The sequence below is a fragment of the Mesoplodon bidens genome (genome assembly GCF_964165515.1).
Source record: "Mesoplodon bidens genome assembly, chromosome: 11".
Lineage (NCBI taxonomy): Eukaryota > Metazoa > Chordata > Mammalia > Artiodactyla > Ziphiidae > Mesoplodon > Mesoplodon bidens.
This window is the reverse complement of record NC_138167.1, coordinates 44,635,740-44,651,148: the sequence shown is the minus strand read 5'-3', so window position 1 is coordinate 44,651,148 and position 15,409 is coordinate 44,635,740. Positions and strand designations below refer to the sequence as shown.

General features: G+C 51.2%; 1 protein-coding gene across 1 annotated transcript; it reads right to left on the bottom strand.

Annotated features, from left to right (window-relative positions):
- Positions 1 to 12: 12 nt before the first annotated feature.
- On the bottom strand, positions 13 to 7,908 carry KRT78 (keratin 78; the record flags this gene model as incomplete). Its single annotated transcript, XM_081248614.1, has 9 exons — positions 13 to 272; positions 353 to 387; positions 1,044 to 1,264; positions 3,831 to 3,956; positions 4,321 to 4,485; positions 5,319 to 5,414; positions 5,883 to 5,943; positions 6,967 to 7,181; positions 7,543 to 7,908. 9 exons carry the CDS (start codon positions 7,906 to 7,908, stop codon positions 13 to 15), a joined length of 1,545 nt encoding a protein of 514 aa, XP_081104740.1.
- Between the last annotated feature and the right edge of the window lie 7,501 nt (positions 7,909 to 15,409).

The following is a 15,409-nucleotide window of genomic DNA, read 5'->3' as shown; positions in this document are numbered from 1 at the left end:
CCTCCAGGTCACTCAGTATGTGATGGACGTCTTCATACTTGACTCGACCGTCTTCTTCAGGATGGTGTGGCGGGTGGAGCTGGAGCCAGAACCAGACACAGAGCAAGAGCCCAAAATGGGGCCCTGCCCAGAGCCCAGGATGACGTTGGAGTCACCGGTCACGATGCTGGAGCAACTGGACCCAAAGCTGCCATTCCCGCCTCCGAGTCCACAAGTGCCCACCAGGCCACCATCTGCTCCTCCAGACACGATGGTGCTGCCTTCCCCAACGGCTGCCAAGAAAGGCACCAGAGTCACAGCACAGTCCTCGATTCCCCATGGGGCCCCTCTCCCAAAGTCCCCTGATACTCACACATAGTGACCTGACTGGCGCACTCCCCAGACATCCTGGGGGGAAAAGGACAAGAGGAAGAAATGCTAAGAAGGGCTGCAGAGAATATGTTCCCAGGTGCTTTTAAGCCTCTTAGAGCAGCTCACCACCCTCTGAGCAGATAAAATCCCCAGTCCCCAATTTTAAATCCCTCCCATCAGAATGGGTGGCCCTCGGTGGCTCACAGTGTCAAGAAACCTCTCAGCATCCTAGGGGCTTCCCCGGTGGCACAGTGGTTGAGAATCTGCTTGCCAATGCAGGGGACACAGTTTCGAGCCCTGGTCCGGGAAGATCCCACATGCCACAGAGCAACTGAGCCCGTGCGCCACAACTACTGAGCCTGAGCTCTACAGCCCGCGAGCCACAACTACTGAGCCCACGTGCCACAACTACTGAAGCCCGCGCGCCTGGAGCCCGTGCTCCGCAACGAGAGAAGCCACCGCAATGAGAAAACCGTGCACCGCAACGAAGAGTAGTCCCTGCTCGCCACAACTAGAGAAAGCCCGCATGCAGCAACGGAGACCCAACGCAGCCAAAAATAAATAAATAAATTTATTTATTTTTTAAAAAAAGAAAGAAAGAAAGAAAGAAATCTCTCAGCACTCTGTGTTGGCTTGCATCTCCCCACCCCCACTTCCGTCACACATCCTCAGGGCCCTCTGACCAGCCCCACCTGCTCTCCTCGCCCTCCAGCAGCCTGTGGTAGGTGGCGATCTCCACATCCAAGGAGAGCTTCGAGCTCATCAGCTCCTGGTACTCGCGCAACAGCCGCGCCATGTCCTGCTTGGTGGTTCTCAGAGCGGCCTCCAGCTCGGCCAGCTTGGTCTGAGCATCCTTGAGGGCCAGCTCCCCACGCTGCTCGGCATGGGCGACGGCAGCCTGCAGGTTGGCATTCTAGAGAGGGGTAGAAATAAGGGAGGAAGTGGCTGTAAGCCTGACACAGACTCCCAAAGCACCTACTGTGGATATAACTTAAAGGATGAGATGGACCATAATCTCAGGAGCTCAAAGTTATTCCTGACCATGGCCAGCTCTTCTCATTCTAAAAGAGAGTATTGCCTCTTCTGCTTCTTTAACTCCCACAGTGGGTTAAGTAGCATCTCAAAACGTCAGGTCCATCAGGAACTTCAGGAAATAATCTTATTTGGAGATAGGGTATTTGCAGATGTAATTAGTTAAGGATCTCAAGATGCTATCACACTGTATTTAGGGTGATCCCTATATCCAGTGACTGGGGTCCAAGAAAAAGATGAGACAGAGACTGAGATGACGCCGTGTGAAGATGGAGGCAGAAATGGGAGTGATGCACCACCAGACGAGGAATGCCAAGGAACTTCCGGAGCCACCAGAGGCCAGGAAGAGGTGAGGAAGGGTTCCCCCAGCTAGTTCAGAGTGAGTGTGGCTGCCCACACCTGAGTTCAGACTTCGTACCCCCAGAACTGACAGAGTAGATTTCTCCTCTCTCAAGCCGCCAAGTCTGTGATACTTTGTATGGCAGCCACAGGAAATGAATGCAGCTCCTTCTCCACTTTCTCCCATGATCTTCCCCTATTTCTCCCCACCCTGTCGACCCTCAGCACCTTCCCTGCAGTACTTTCTCTCTCCTAGGGTACTTAAAGCTCTTCCTGTCCTGTACGGGTCATTATTTACAAGTCTCATCTTGAGGGCCACATGTCCTTGAGGCTTCTGGAACAGCCCCATTACAGATACTTTATCCCGATGTTGTCAGAGTCTCATGGGCCTCAGTTTGGGGTCTGAAAAACATACTCTGTGCTCACCTCTCCAATCCGACAGAAAACTCCTAGAGGAAGGACAGCATCCCTGTCCAATCAGCCGTCTAGTTGATTTTCCCTCACGTTCAGTTCAAGAAAGAAGGCATTCCCTAAAGGCTCTCTTTCACTTACCACAAAGCACCCCATGGATGAGGAACATAGTCTCCATTCTACAGGTGAAGAAACTGAGGCTTGGAAAGGAGGTGAGTGGCGGAGCTGAGACCCTAACCCAGAACAGCTGAGGTCCAGTCCACTGCTCTTACTGTGGCCTCGGTTCATCAGGCTTGTGCATGAAAAGGAGGAGTGAGAGGGGGCTGCGACCCCAAGAAGGATTCTCCCAGGAAAGGCACCTTGCTATGCAGGGGGGACTGTGTTTCCCAGACATGGAGACATAGTGACTCTCCTAAGTGCTGCCCACTGGTCTCTGAGACTCCACGCACTTCATTGTCACCTGGATGAACTTAGTTGAGAAAGCAGGTTTCTTGGCTCCACCTTTTTTTTTTTTTTTTTTTTTTTTGCGGTACGCGAGCCTCTCACTGTTGTGGCCTCTCCCGTTGCAGACCACAGGCTCCGGACGCGCAGGCCCATCGACCATGGCTCACGGGCCCAGCTGCTCCACGGCATGTGGGATCTTCCCGGACCGGGGCACGAACCCGTGTCCCCTGCATCGGCAGGTGGATTCTCAACCACTGCGCCACCAGGGAAGCCCTCTTGGCTCCACCTTTAGAGACTCAGATTCCCTCTCTCTGGTGGGAAGCCCAGGAATCTGCATCTTATCAGACACCCCAGAGAACCCCAAAGCTTCCAGAGCAAAAAGTCCAAATTTATGGGCAAAACACCGTGGCAGCAAATTGAGTAATAGGACCTGGTCACCCTCATCTCAGGTCCTTCCTCACACGCCGAAGGAGAGCAGGTCAGGATGGCTGGAGACTGGGTCTGGCCTTTGAATGGTCTGTGCTCCAAGAAGCACAGACCCTGCTTGCATGTGGACAGGCCACCCATGGCTTGGGAGTCAGGCTGAAGTGCTTGAGGAAACCGCCAGACTCTGCGGTCTCAGCTCTCAACCCTCTGTTGATCCCAAAAGAACGATGCTTTGGGTTTGGGGAAAGTGAGGGCAAAGACACTTGAAAACTTAAGAATCTGTAATCCTCACATCTAGAAGTAAGGTCTCCAGGAGAAGCAGGAAACCACCTCCCTGCCCTTGCCACCCTCTCCCTCCACCTCTCCCAGCTCCTCACACCCACAGCATCACCTGACCCTAAGGGGGGCCTCGGCACCCCACCGTCCTGCCCATGTCCCCCACTCCCTGAGATGCTGGTTCTCTCCCTCCCTAACACGGGACCAGGAAGTTCAGCATGTGGCCTTAGAGTCCTTACTGGGCTTGACAAGTAAGCATCAAAAGAGATAAGAAAAGAGATAAATTAACCCTCTCCCCAAGGATCTGGAAGCAAGATGTGCGTGTAGACACAGAATGCAGCGTGAGGGCTGGGGCCAGGGTTGGCAGTGCAGAGCCCATGCAGCTAGAATTCCCAGGAGGAGAGCTGAACGCCTCTGAAATGGGGCTTGAAGTTCTCTCCATCCCAAATTAGCCAAACCCCCAGCCAGTTGTCAAAGTTTCACACAAACCCAGCAGTGACCCTGGCACAAAGGTGGTAAGACAGAGGGCTTGGGGGCTCTGGTACCCTCACCTGCTTTTTGAGGTTCTCAGTCTGACTCTGCAGCTTCTGAATTGCCTGCTGCAGCTGAGTGATCTGGACTTTGGTCCCCTTCATTTGGTCCCCATGAAGCTGGGCAGATACCTGAAGCTCCCGGTACTGATGGGGGATGGGGTGACACCGTCAGTGGAGAGGACCCTCACCTTTGACCCCAAGACCATGAGGAACACCATGGCCCCGGTTCTCTGCCTCCTCACATCCTCATTTGGGATGCGGGTTAAAACGCTTGGAAAACCAGGACACGGTGGGATGTGGTTGCGGAAGTCTGGGTTCATCTCCCACACTTTCCCTGCCTGCATTGCCTCCCTCCTGGAGAGGAGAAACATGGTGCCCACCCAGCCCTGGTGCTTCAGAGAGGTTATCAGAACTGCCCAACGGGACCAAGGTGGATGACCACCCTTTGGGGGGCAGGCAGGGAGACCCAGCCTTTTCCAGCATGGTGCTTGTCCCCCGGCCCTGGCACCTTGGTCTGGTACAGCATCTCGGCCTCGGCTTTGCTGGTCCCGGCGATTTCCTCGTACCGGGCACGGACCTCAGCGATGAGGTCTCTGAAGTCCAGGCGGCAGTTGTTTTCCATGGACAACACCACAGACATGTCGCTGGCCTGGGTCTGCAGCTGGCCCAGCTCCTGTGGGGAAGACTGACTCAGTATCCATTGGCCCCCCGGCTCCCTTTCCCCTTGGAGCCCCGGGCAGGTGGGCAGAGTGCCCTCTTCCTTCGGAGGCAGCCCTCCTTCGTGCCGGGTGGCAATGAGCACACCCTGCCCTCTGCGGGGCTGTGTACTTATCTGGAATTGAGGGCTGTCCAACGACTCGTGGACATTAAAGGAACGTGTCCAGCAGGGTCTGAAATCACCTGGTCCCCATCACTCCCTTGACCTCCTATCACATCCTCTCTCTCGTTCCCATTGCTCCAGTCACAGCGGCCTCCTTGCATTTCCTCAAAGACACCAGCACCCTCTGCCTGGAATCCCAGATTCCCCACTGTGTGTCTGTCTTCCTCACTTCCTTCCGATCTTGGCTCAGATTTTGTCTTCTAAATAAGGCCATGCCAACCACCCTATTTGAAATTGCCACCTGCCCTACCCCCCTGCCACATTCCCAATCCTCCTTTCCCTGTTCTAATTTTCCTTATTTCCATAGTGTTTATCACTTTCTAACATACTTGGTAATTTATTTATTTACTAAGTCTAGTGTTTATTGTCTGTCTCCCAATAGAAAGCAAGCTTCGTGATTTTTGTCTGGTTGTTCACTGGTGTATCCCCAGTACCTAGCAATTCACATGGTAAATTCTCAGTAACTGTTTATCAAAGGACTGAATGACCGGCATCTAATTCACTCTAACCAGGCTTCACCTCCCAGCCACTCCCACTATCGCCACAGGAGCCTGCCCACCCTGTCCCCTTCCCTCCCGCCCACCTGCCCCTGGCAGACCATCACTTCTGCCCTTAGTGATCCGCACTTCTTCATACAGACGCCTCAAGAAGCAGATGTACTCTTTCAGAGCCTCCACCTTGCCTTCCAACTCCATCTTGCTCGAGAGAACTCCGTCCACATCCTGGGGACAGGAAGATAAAAGCCATATACCCCACGCCCTCTTTGGGGATCCCACTCTGACCCAGGAGTTCTGTTCACACACTGCCCAACACCTACCCCATGGCCATCTCCAGCTCCCATTCCTTCCTCCTCCAGCCCCGCCCTGCCCTGCTCTCGCTTTTGCCTGACACTGACCCATACCACCTTCAGGAAGCCTTCCCTGATTCATCCCAGCCAGTTCTGTTTCTTCCACTCCCTCCCCACGCTCTCCAGTGACACCAGAGCTCATCACATAGTCCCTCAGTTGGATCTTGTCCTGGGGTTCCCCTGTGTCTACGTAGACATCCCATTTCCTCAGAGGGTCCCTATAGGCAGTGTGACAGCATGTCGTGCATGAGGATCTCCCACCTGCTGCCCTCCCAGCCCAGGACTGGGCTCTGTGCACGGTGGATGCTCGGGGTTCAGGTAGAGCAGCTGACCCCACCCTCACCTTTTTGAGGACCATGAAGTCTTTCTCCAGTGTGGCGCACTTGTGGGCCTCCCATTCATACCTGCCAAGTAAGCACAGAAAGACGCTGCCTGGAGTGCCGGCATCAGAGCCCAGGCCCCTCTCCAAGTACAACCTCCCTGAAAAGGCCACTCTCCTTTAGATGCTCCAAAGCAGGACACACCACCAGCCTGCTTCTCTACTCTTCCATCAGGAAGTTTTGTCATGTCTTATGTCCCTCTTCACTCTTTCAGCCCAGGTCCACTTGTGACATCAGGCGACTTTGCTTCATGTTTATAAGGCACATTCAAACACTCTTCTCACTTACCACTCACAATCATCATCTGAAGCAGGCATTTTGGATTTTATCAGAGAGATTACAAGATGTGCCCAAGTTCTAGATAATTAGGTGGCCTAAGCAGATCTAAAACACAGGCTCCTGGCCCCAATCTTTCCAGGACCTTCCACTGGGGTCCTGGAGCAATCCTCCCAATGGTTCTGGAAGGTAAGAAAGGCAAGTGGCATTTTCCCAGTCTACAGATATGGAAACTGAGGCTGGGAAAGGTAAGATGCCTTGCCCAAGGCCACACAGCTATTCCTTGTTCACAGTCACCAAACCCAAGCCTCCTGTTGGTCCAGGGCTCTCTCCATACCACCAGGTGACCTGGTGGGGAACCCAGAACCACAGCCTACCTGTGAATCATGCCACAGGCCTAGGGATGGTCCCACTAATGAATTCTCTTCCACCTCTGAGACCAGAGAATGTCTGAGTCACTTTAACCCACAGCCTGCTCAACAGGAATTTCTCAAGAAAAAAACCCACATAGGACCAGAAACGTGGCCCTCGTAACTGGGGCCGGCTAGAATCGAGGCTCTCCAGTCCTGGGTATCAGGGGCTGTGGGACCACTTACTTGCAGTAGGTGGGGCCCCCTGAGAATCAGAGGGAATGGGGATGCGGAGGAGCTAGAGGGGAGGCCGGTCATGTGACCCTGGGAGCTCAGCAGTGGGATACCCTCTGGCTGACAGCCTGATTCAAGCCCTCCCAGCCCCCATCCAGGGCCCATGGGGATGTTGCGTTTTGCCTACTTGGCTTTATACTCCTCCTGCTGGTTCTGGCAGGACTTCAGCTCAGCGTCCAGAGACCCTCGTTCTCTCTGCAGCTGCTCCAGCTGCTTCCTGAGCTGGACCAGATAGGCCTCGAAGAAAGACTGCAGGGCCTGGGGACTGTCACTCAACTCCTGCTGCTGCAGCAAGTCCCACTTGGTCTCCAGGACCTTGTTCTGCTGCTCCAGGAACCGCACCTATAGCACAAACAGCGGGTCACTGAGTCAAGCCCCTGCCAGACTCCCTGGGCCCAGCCTCTGGGAAATAAAGCCTGAGCAACCCTCTAGCCAGCCCGGAGCTTTTTAGGCCTTTGATAAATATTTTTCCAACACACTAAATGAATTATAATGACATTTTTATAAAGGGAATTTCAAAACACTAATTAAACAGAGCCTCAGCATAACCAGAGAGACTCCAGTTAGACCACAGGAGGGACTTCCTTGCTGCAGAAGTGATTGGAAAACTAGTAGGAGACCAGACTTCCCCATTCCCAAGTCCATCGAGAACAGTTCCTCGAGGGAGGCACAGAGACAGGGGCTTAGCTGAATTCACCCTCACCTTGTCAATGAAAGAAGCAAACTGGTTGTTGAGGGTTCTGATCTGTTGGGTCTCCTGAGTCTGAACCACCTGGAACTGGGGGTCGATCTCAATCTTCAGTGGGGTCAGCAGATTCTGGTTGATGGTCACTTCCTGGATGCCTCCCGGAGGGCACGGGGAAAGCCCAGGCCCACCGATCCCCTCCCCATACCGCACCACTAGCCTTCCCCTTGAACCCCAGGTCCTCCCACGAGAGCCTCCTTGGCACCCCCCAAAGGAACTGAGGCTCCTGCTGGTGAAGTTGACCCTGCCTCGGCCCCCCAAGAGAGCAGAACAGGCTGAGCAAGCAGTGAAGCCCCTCTGGGCCCGGCAGGGAGAGAGAGACATGGCAGAGACTGAAGGCCTCACAGCTACAGACAGAGGATCATCAAGGTGTGTGTGGTCCTGCCCTGAGGCCCCAGCACGGCACAAGACTTTTATCTCCTCCCGTGCCTGGGCTGGGCCTTGGAGAGCAAGATGCTCTTGGCCTGAGTGTGTCTGTCACTGACTCCAGCTGGCCTCTTCTGACACACCTGGGGAATAGGTGCCTGGCAAGTGCAGAGCCCAAGGAAGAGACTCAGAGCCTGACCTCAGAGCTCCCAGGCTATAGGAGGGATGGGCACATTCTGAAGACCAGGAAGTAGCCAGAGACCTGGACTTCAGTGCTGGGGGATGGAGAGAGATGACCCTGAGCAAACTTCCTGAGGGTCATTCAAGGAAGGCTTCCTGGAGGAGGAGATGGGGAAGAAGGGAGGCACATTCAAAGGGAAAAGAAGATGGAGGGGGTTCAGATGGAGCCCTTGAGTGCCCTGCAGATGCTGAACAGAGGAGTGCAGCTTCTCGAGGGAGGGTCTACATTCAAGAGTAGGAGGAGGAAGGCATTTTGCAGCACAGGAGAAGCCAGGAGGTTAATAGAGGTGTTATTGTCATCGTTAGCTAAAAGACACTGCAGGGCTTCCCTGGTGGCGCAGTGGTTGAGAGTCGGCCTGCCGATGCAGGGGACACGGGTTCGTGCCCCGGTCCGGGAAGATCCCACATGCCACGGAGCGGCTGGGTCCGTGAGCCATGGTTCGCTGAGCCTGCGCGTCCGGAGCCTGTGCTCCGCAACGGGAGAGGCCACAACAGTGAGAGGCCCGCGTACCGCAAAAATAAATAAATAAATAAATAAAAGACACTGCAGGATTTGGAAATGAAGCAGAAAAACAGGGTACCCAAGTCCCTCCTCTTGCCCAACCCAGCAATCATCCATGAGGCACCACTCCACTCAAACCAGGCATCTCCACCCGGGGTGGCGGCGAATGGAGCATTTCTAAGCCCAGCCTGTGTCCCTTCCACAAACACACAGCACTAGGCACATCCATGGGTCCAGCACTGTGTCTGTCAAGTTACACATCAGAGGATCCCAGGCTCTGAAATAAAATGTACATTTAGAAACATACCTTCCCCGGGGGCTGGGAGCAAAAACAGGAGTTTTGAGGCTCCCTTGCAGGATGGATTCTGTCTCTGCCCTGAGAGTCTGCTAATTGGAGGACCCCCCAAGGTTCATCATTCAGCAGGCCTCCCACCCGGTGGAGGACCCGTGATGGGAGGCATCCAGCCACCTCCACTGCTGCCCTCCCACTGCTGGCAAGGAGGGCTGGCATCTCTGAATTTTAGAAATTTCCAAAACGTCTTCTTTACAAGGCGGGAGGGCTATTTCTCCCTGTCCCTCCCCCGCTTTCTTTCTTTTTTTTTTTTTTTTTTGTGGTACGCGGGCCTCTCACTGTTGTGGCCTCTCCCGTTGCGGAGCACAGGCTCCAGATGTGCAAGCTCAGCAGCCATGGCTCACGGGCCCAGCCACTCTGCGGCATGTGGGATCTTCCTGGACCGGGGCACGAACCCATGTCCCCAGCCTCGGCAGGCGGACTCTCAACAACTGCGCCACCAGGGAAGCCCCTCCACCCCCTGCTTTCTTAAAGCCTGATGCACCCTGAAGCTGGGATACTGGGCCTTTGATAATGCAACTCAAAGCCCGGACAAACAGAGACTCAGCATAATAAACACTCAAGAGATGTGTTATGAGGAAGTCAGTCCTAACAATGCAAACAATCCCACAGATGTTCCACCCCCGGGACCAGACAATGGTGAGCTCGTCTCCCCTCCCTCCAGAGGATTAGAAACCCCATCTGGCAGGAAACTGAATGACAGATGACCTCAAGAGGAAGAAGAGGTCAGGCTTTCTGTGGGGAAAACAAAGGAGATCAAGGGACTGAAGGCTCAGGTGAGGAAGAGAAGAGGAGAAAAACGATCCAAGCAGAGATTCAGGGACACAGAGGAGAGAGGAGGCAGCGTGGAGCAGCCTCAGAGTCTAGAAAGAGAATCTGGGAAATGGGTTGAATCCCACTGAGGACCAAACCCTACCCCGTGGGGACCACTTTGCAGAGGCAAGGAGGGCCGGGTGCCTTCCTCCCACAAACATTCTTAAAAAAGATCTCCGTGGGCTGGACTCTACCACCCCTCTCCACTGGTACTGAGGGTGAAGGGCACAGGTCACACTTGGAACGGGGCCTAATGTACCTCCCTGGAACTTCCTCATGTTTGTAATATTATAGAATATTAGAGCCAGAGAGCTTCAAGGTCCTCTGGTACAATGCCCTTGTTTTACACTTAAGGACTCTGAGGACCCATAGGGTGTAGTGCAGGGTGCAAAGACTGTGCAGCCTTGAGTAACCTAAGAGATTGCACCAGATGACCGCGAAGCCTACTTTGACCTGTCACTCTGTGGTTTGAGTGACTTGCTCAAGGCCACCTACACAGCTGATCAGGCTGGAGCCAGGGCTCCCACCCAGCTCAGACCACTGCCCCACAGAGCAGCCCACTAAACAAACCTTTGATCATGACTCCACAATATCTGCCTTGTCCACCCATCCATCGAGCTCAGGGTCTGGCTTACGCTAGGCATCCAAAGTACTTGTTTAAGAGATGAATTCTTATCCATGACAGTTACACCCAGGGACCTTCATGAATCCCCGTGAGTTCTCAAACACTGCTGTAACATATGTTTTCCCCTATTTAAAAAAAATCATGCTATGATGGAGAGAATGAAGAAATGGCTTGGAGATTTGAATGCTAGGCCCCTCAGAGGCTGAGTGGTACCCACAAAGGTACACAAAGAGATCCCAATCATGCAGCAGCAAAAGTACAAATGGCTGGAATCGTGAACTTAATGTTAAACCCAGCATGCCAAGGTTCTAGTGGGTTTTATCTATTGGGTTAAATCCCCTGTTCCAGGTCAACCATCCTCAACCACAGGGGTCCCCAACCCCCAGACCACGGACCAGTAGCGGTCCATGGCCTGTTAGGAACCAGGTCCTGAACCGCTACTTGTCCACAGCAGGTACACAGTAGGAGGTGAGCAGCGGGGCAAGCAAGTGAAGCTTCATCTGTATTTACAGTCGGTCCCATTGCTCGAATTACCGCCTGAGCTCCGCCTCCTGTCAGGTCAGCAGCGGCATTAGATTCTCATAGGAGCTCGAACCCTACCGTGAACTGCGCATGTGAGGGATCTAGGTTGTTGCTCCTTATGAGAATCTAATGTTTGATGATCTGAGGTGGAGCTGAGGGGTGATGCTAGCGCTGGGGAGCGGCTGCAAATACAGATGATCATTAGCAGAGAGGTTTGACTGCACAGAGACCATAATAAATCAATTGCTTGCAGACTCATATCGAAACCCTATCAGTGAGTGGCAAGTGACAATTAAGCTGCAACTTACAGAGTAAACTGGATATAAGCAACACACCCTGGGTGTCACTGTCTCCCATCACCCCCAGACGGGACCATCTAGTTGCAGGAAAACAAGCTCAGGGCTCCCACTGACTCTGCATTATGGTGAGTTGTATAATTATTTCATTATATATTACAATGTAATAATAATAGAAATAAAGTGCACAATAAATGTAACGCGCTTGAATCATCCCAAAACCATCCCCTGTCCCCATCAGTGGAAAAATTGTGTTCCATGAAACCGGTCCCTGGTGCCAAAAAGTTGGGGACTACTGCTCAACCACACTTCACGCTCTACAATCCCTGCCCACCCCAGTCCTGCCTTCCAGAATGCCCCGGCCAATGCAGCTTCTTGTAGCTCCCCAGCAGCCCCTTCTCTTACTGCTCCACCCTGAGTTCACCCCTGGCCACAGCTACAACTCCTCAATCTCTTTCTCTCTAATTGCCCTCAAGCCTGTTCTGCTTGTGAAGTGGATTTTTTGACCCAATAGCCATTTATTCACATTTATTTATTGACTCAACAAAATATGATTGAGCACCTTCTATGTGCCTGGGCCTATGCTGAGAGTTAGGAATTTAGCAGAGAACAAGGCCCAGCCCCTGCACCAAGAAAGCTTAGAGTTTAGTAGAGAAACAGATACAGAACAGGTAATTAGATAAGTATTTGATTGCAATTATGATAAGGAGAGAAAAGTAAAGGGCATGAAAGAGGCCTAATCTAGTTTAGCCCCTAATTTATTCTTGAACATGCCAGGAACACTCCTGCCTCAGGGCCTTTGCACTCGCTGTTCCCTCTTCCTGGAATGCTCCTTCCCAGATCCCTGTATAGCTACAGGTCACCTTCTCTGGTTGTCCTAAACCAAAAGTGCAACACTGAGGCCATCCTTCATCTGACACTTCTTACCCCCTTCCCTGCTTTATCTCTTTCCATTTAGCACTTAGCGCTTCCTGACATACCATATATTTCACTTACTCATTTTGTTTGTCAGTCTTCCTGAACTAGAATATCATCTCCACGAAGGTAGGGATTTGGTCTCTTTGCTCACTTCTGTAACCTCTGCACTTAGAACACTGCCTGACAAACAGTAGGTGCTCAGTAAATACTTGTTAAATGAATGATTCCCCATTCAATTTCATCTTGTTGATTTCCTTCCATCTTTTAACCTCTGGATATCCTTGTGAATCTCAATTCTGTTCTCCAAAGCACTGATCACTCCCCTTCTCACTCCCCCACAAGGTTGGGAGCAAGCAAACATGGTAGTGTGTGTGTGTGTGTGTGTGTGTGTGTGTGTGTGTGTGTGTGTTATTGAGCTCCTGCTGTGGGCTGAGCACTGAGCTAAATGATACAGAAGACATAAGATGGATAAGGCACCATCCCCATCCTGAAAGAATATATAGTCCCATGGAGAATACACATATGAACACAGAATGGGGGAAAAGATCTGAGAAAGAGTGCACTGGGTTACAAGTGGGCATGTTGGTGTAATATTGAGGGATTCCTCTTTTTACCTGGACCCTCCTCTTGTCCTTGGAGGAAAACAAGGACAAAGCCTTGTGGCATGCCACTAGAAACCCTTCCTCTGCAGTTTTACATCCTCCCAGTGTACGTACCTTGGATGCTATGCTCAGCTGTTTCGGAATCTACCCACCTGTACTATTATCTAAGAACTTTACATATGGTAAGCATTTGATCCTAACAACCCTATGAAGCTGGTACTATGATTATCACCACCTTACAGAGGGAACAAATAATTTTCCCAAGGCCACACAGCTAGTAAGTGGCAGAGCCAGGATTTGAACAGAGATAGTTGGACTCCAGAGTCTTTGCACTTAACCACCTCACTGTGCTCCTCTCAGAGACCTGGGAATGTCAGTATTGAAGGACACCTTAACCAACTGAAGACCAGAGAGGTAGAATGACTTGCCCAAGGTCACACAGCAGATCCAAAAGTGCACTCATTCCTCAACATTCGTCCATGATCAACATTAATTAAGCACTACCAGGTGCCAGACACCATGCCAGCCCAGGTTAAACAAAATTTAATGAAAGTCCCTGCCTTCGAGATGTTTGCAGTCTCGAAGGGGAGTGGGAGAGAAGTGGGGAATCTATTTGAAAACCAGTTAAGTGCAATAAAGTGTTGGAGTCTCCACTGTAGATGCATGTACAGGTCTTGTGGTTCTGGCCATCTTCTTGAAGCAGCAGCAGCAGGAGTGCTTATTCTGGGCACATCCCAGAAGAACGGAAGTCATCTCCTGGGGCAAGATGAGGCAGGGCTACCCACACCCATTCGGGTCTTCCTAGCTTTCGCAGGGTAACGAAGGGGTTGGTTAATGTCCTGTCCTGTTTGAGGGGAACTGGACAGAAAAGGCTCAAGTGTCTCGTGCCTGCCTTTGGTCAGCCTCCCCTCCCCTACCATGGACACCCCATGACTTCCCCAATCTAGGCACAAAGGAACCTTCCCTCAGCTCTGCTTTTGCAGCTGAGAAATACATGCCACATTCTGACCCAGAATCTCCTGAATCTCCCAAACGTCAGCCACTCACATTCAACCTCCATCATCATGCCATTTTGTAAAGCCAGATGTACTAGTATATACTTAATATTTTCTTTAAATCAAATCTAAATCAGTTCACTTCTTTCTTATCCTGACCCCAAGCCATAATATCCTTGAAAATGTAGCTTTTGCGTGCTAGTTCTAATTTTTTTGAATTCATATTCAAATAAATCATAACTATTAAAATGTAAAGCATTCCTCCCTGTGCTGTTGGCCTACAGAGAACACAGGTCAACCTTGACCCTATTCGAAGTTTCCCAAAGCCAGTGAGGGCAAAGAGGGAGCAGCACCCATCAGATGTGGCTGATTTCTATCTCGCCTGTAATTACAGCTCTCTTGGCCTTTGGGGGCAGGAGGGGAGGGAGGAGATGAAAGGTCTGCCCTTCACTCTTCCCCAGGCCAGGCAGAGCACACTCACACCAGCCTGCTCTGCCCTGGCACCCTCCTGCCTGCTGGGCTGGGGGTGGGTAGCCCCTGCCCTCCTCACTGCACTGGCAATGAAGGAAAGTGCTGCCCATCCAGAGAATGGGCTTATTGTGAGGGAAGGGGTGTCCCAGAGGGGAGCCAAGCTGCTGCCTCCTCAGGCCTCCGTGCCCAGGTAATGAGCCCCCAAAACCCACAGGGAGAGGCCTGGAGAGGAAAGATTTGCAAAGCTTTTCCTGGGAGCTCAGAATTTAAATGTTTGTCTCCAAGTTCCTGGGTGAGGGTGGAAGTGAGGAGGGACAATGCCAAACTCTAACTTTGGAGTAATAACCATTTTCCATGCATAACACACTATTTAAAATTCTATTGACGCACCCCAATGTTCATTGCAGCACTATTTACAATAGCCAAGACATGGAAGCAACCTAAATGTCCATAGACAGATGAATGGATAAAGAAGATATCGTATGTATACACACACACATACACAATGGAATATTACTCAGCCATAAAAAAGAATGAAATCATGCCATTTGCAGCAACATGGATGGACCTAGAGATTGTCATACTGAGTGAAGTAAGCCAAACAGAGAAAGCCAAATATCATATGATATCGCTTATATGTGGAATCTAAAAAAAAAAAAGATACAAATGAATTTATTTACAGAACAGAAATAGACCCACAGACATAGAAAACAAACTTATGGTTACCAAAGGGAAAAGTGGGGGAGGGATAAGTTAAGAGTTTGTGATTAACATATACACACTACTATATGTAAAATAGATAACCAGGGAATTCCCTGGCAGTCCAGTGGTTAGGACTCCACATTTTCACTGCTGAGGGCCCAGGTTCAATCCCTGGTCAGGGAACTAAGATGCCACAAGCCGAGCAGCATGGCCAAAATAAAATAAAATGAAATAGATAACCAACAGGACCTACTGTATAGCACAGGGAACTATACTCAATATTTTGTAATAAACTATAAGGGAAAAGAATCTAAAAAGAAAAATATATATTTTATATATATATATATATATATATATATATAAAACTGAATCACTGTGTTGTACACCTGAAACTAACACAACATTATAAATCAACTATACT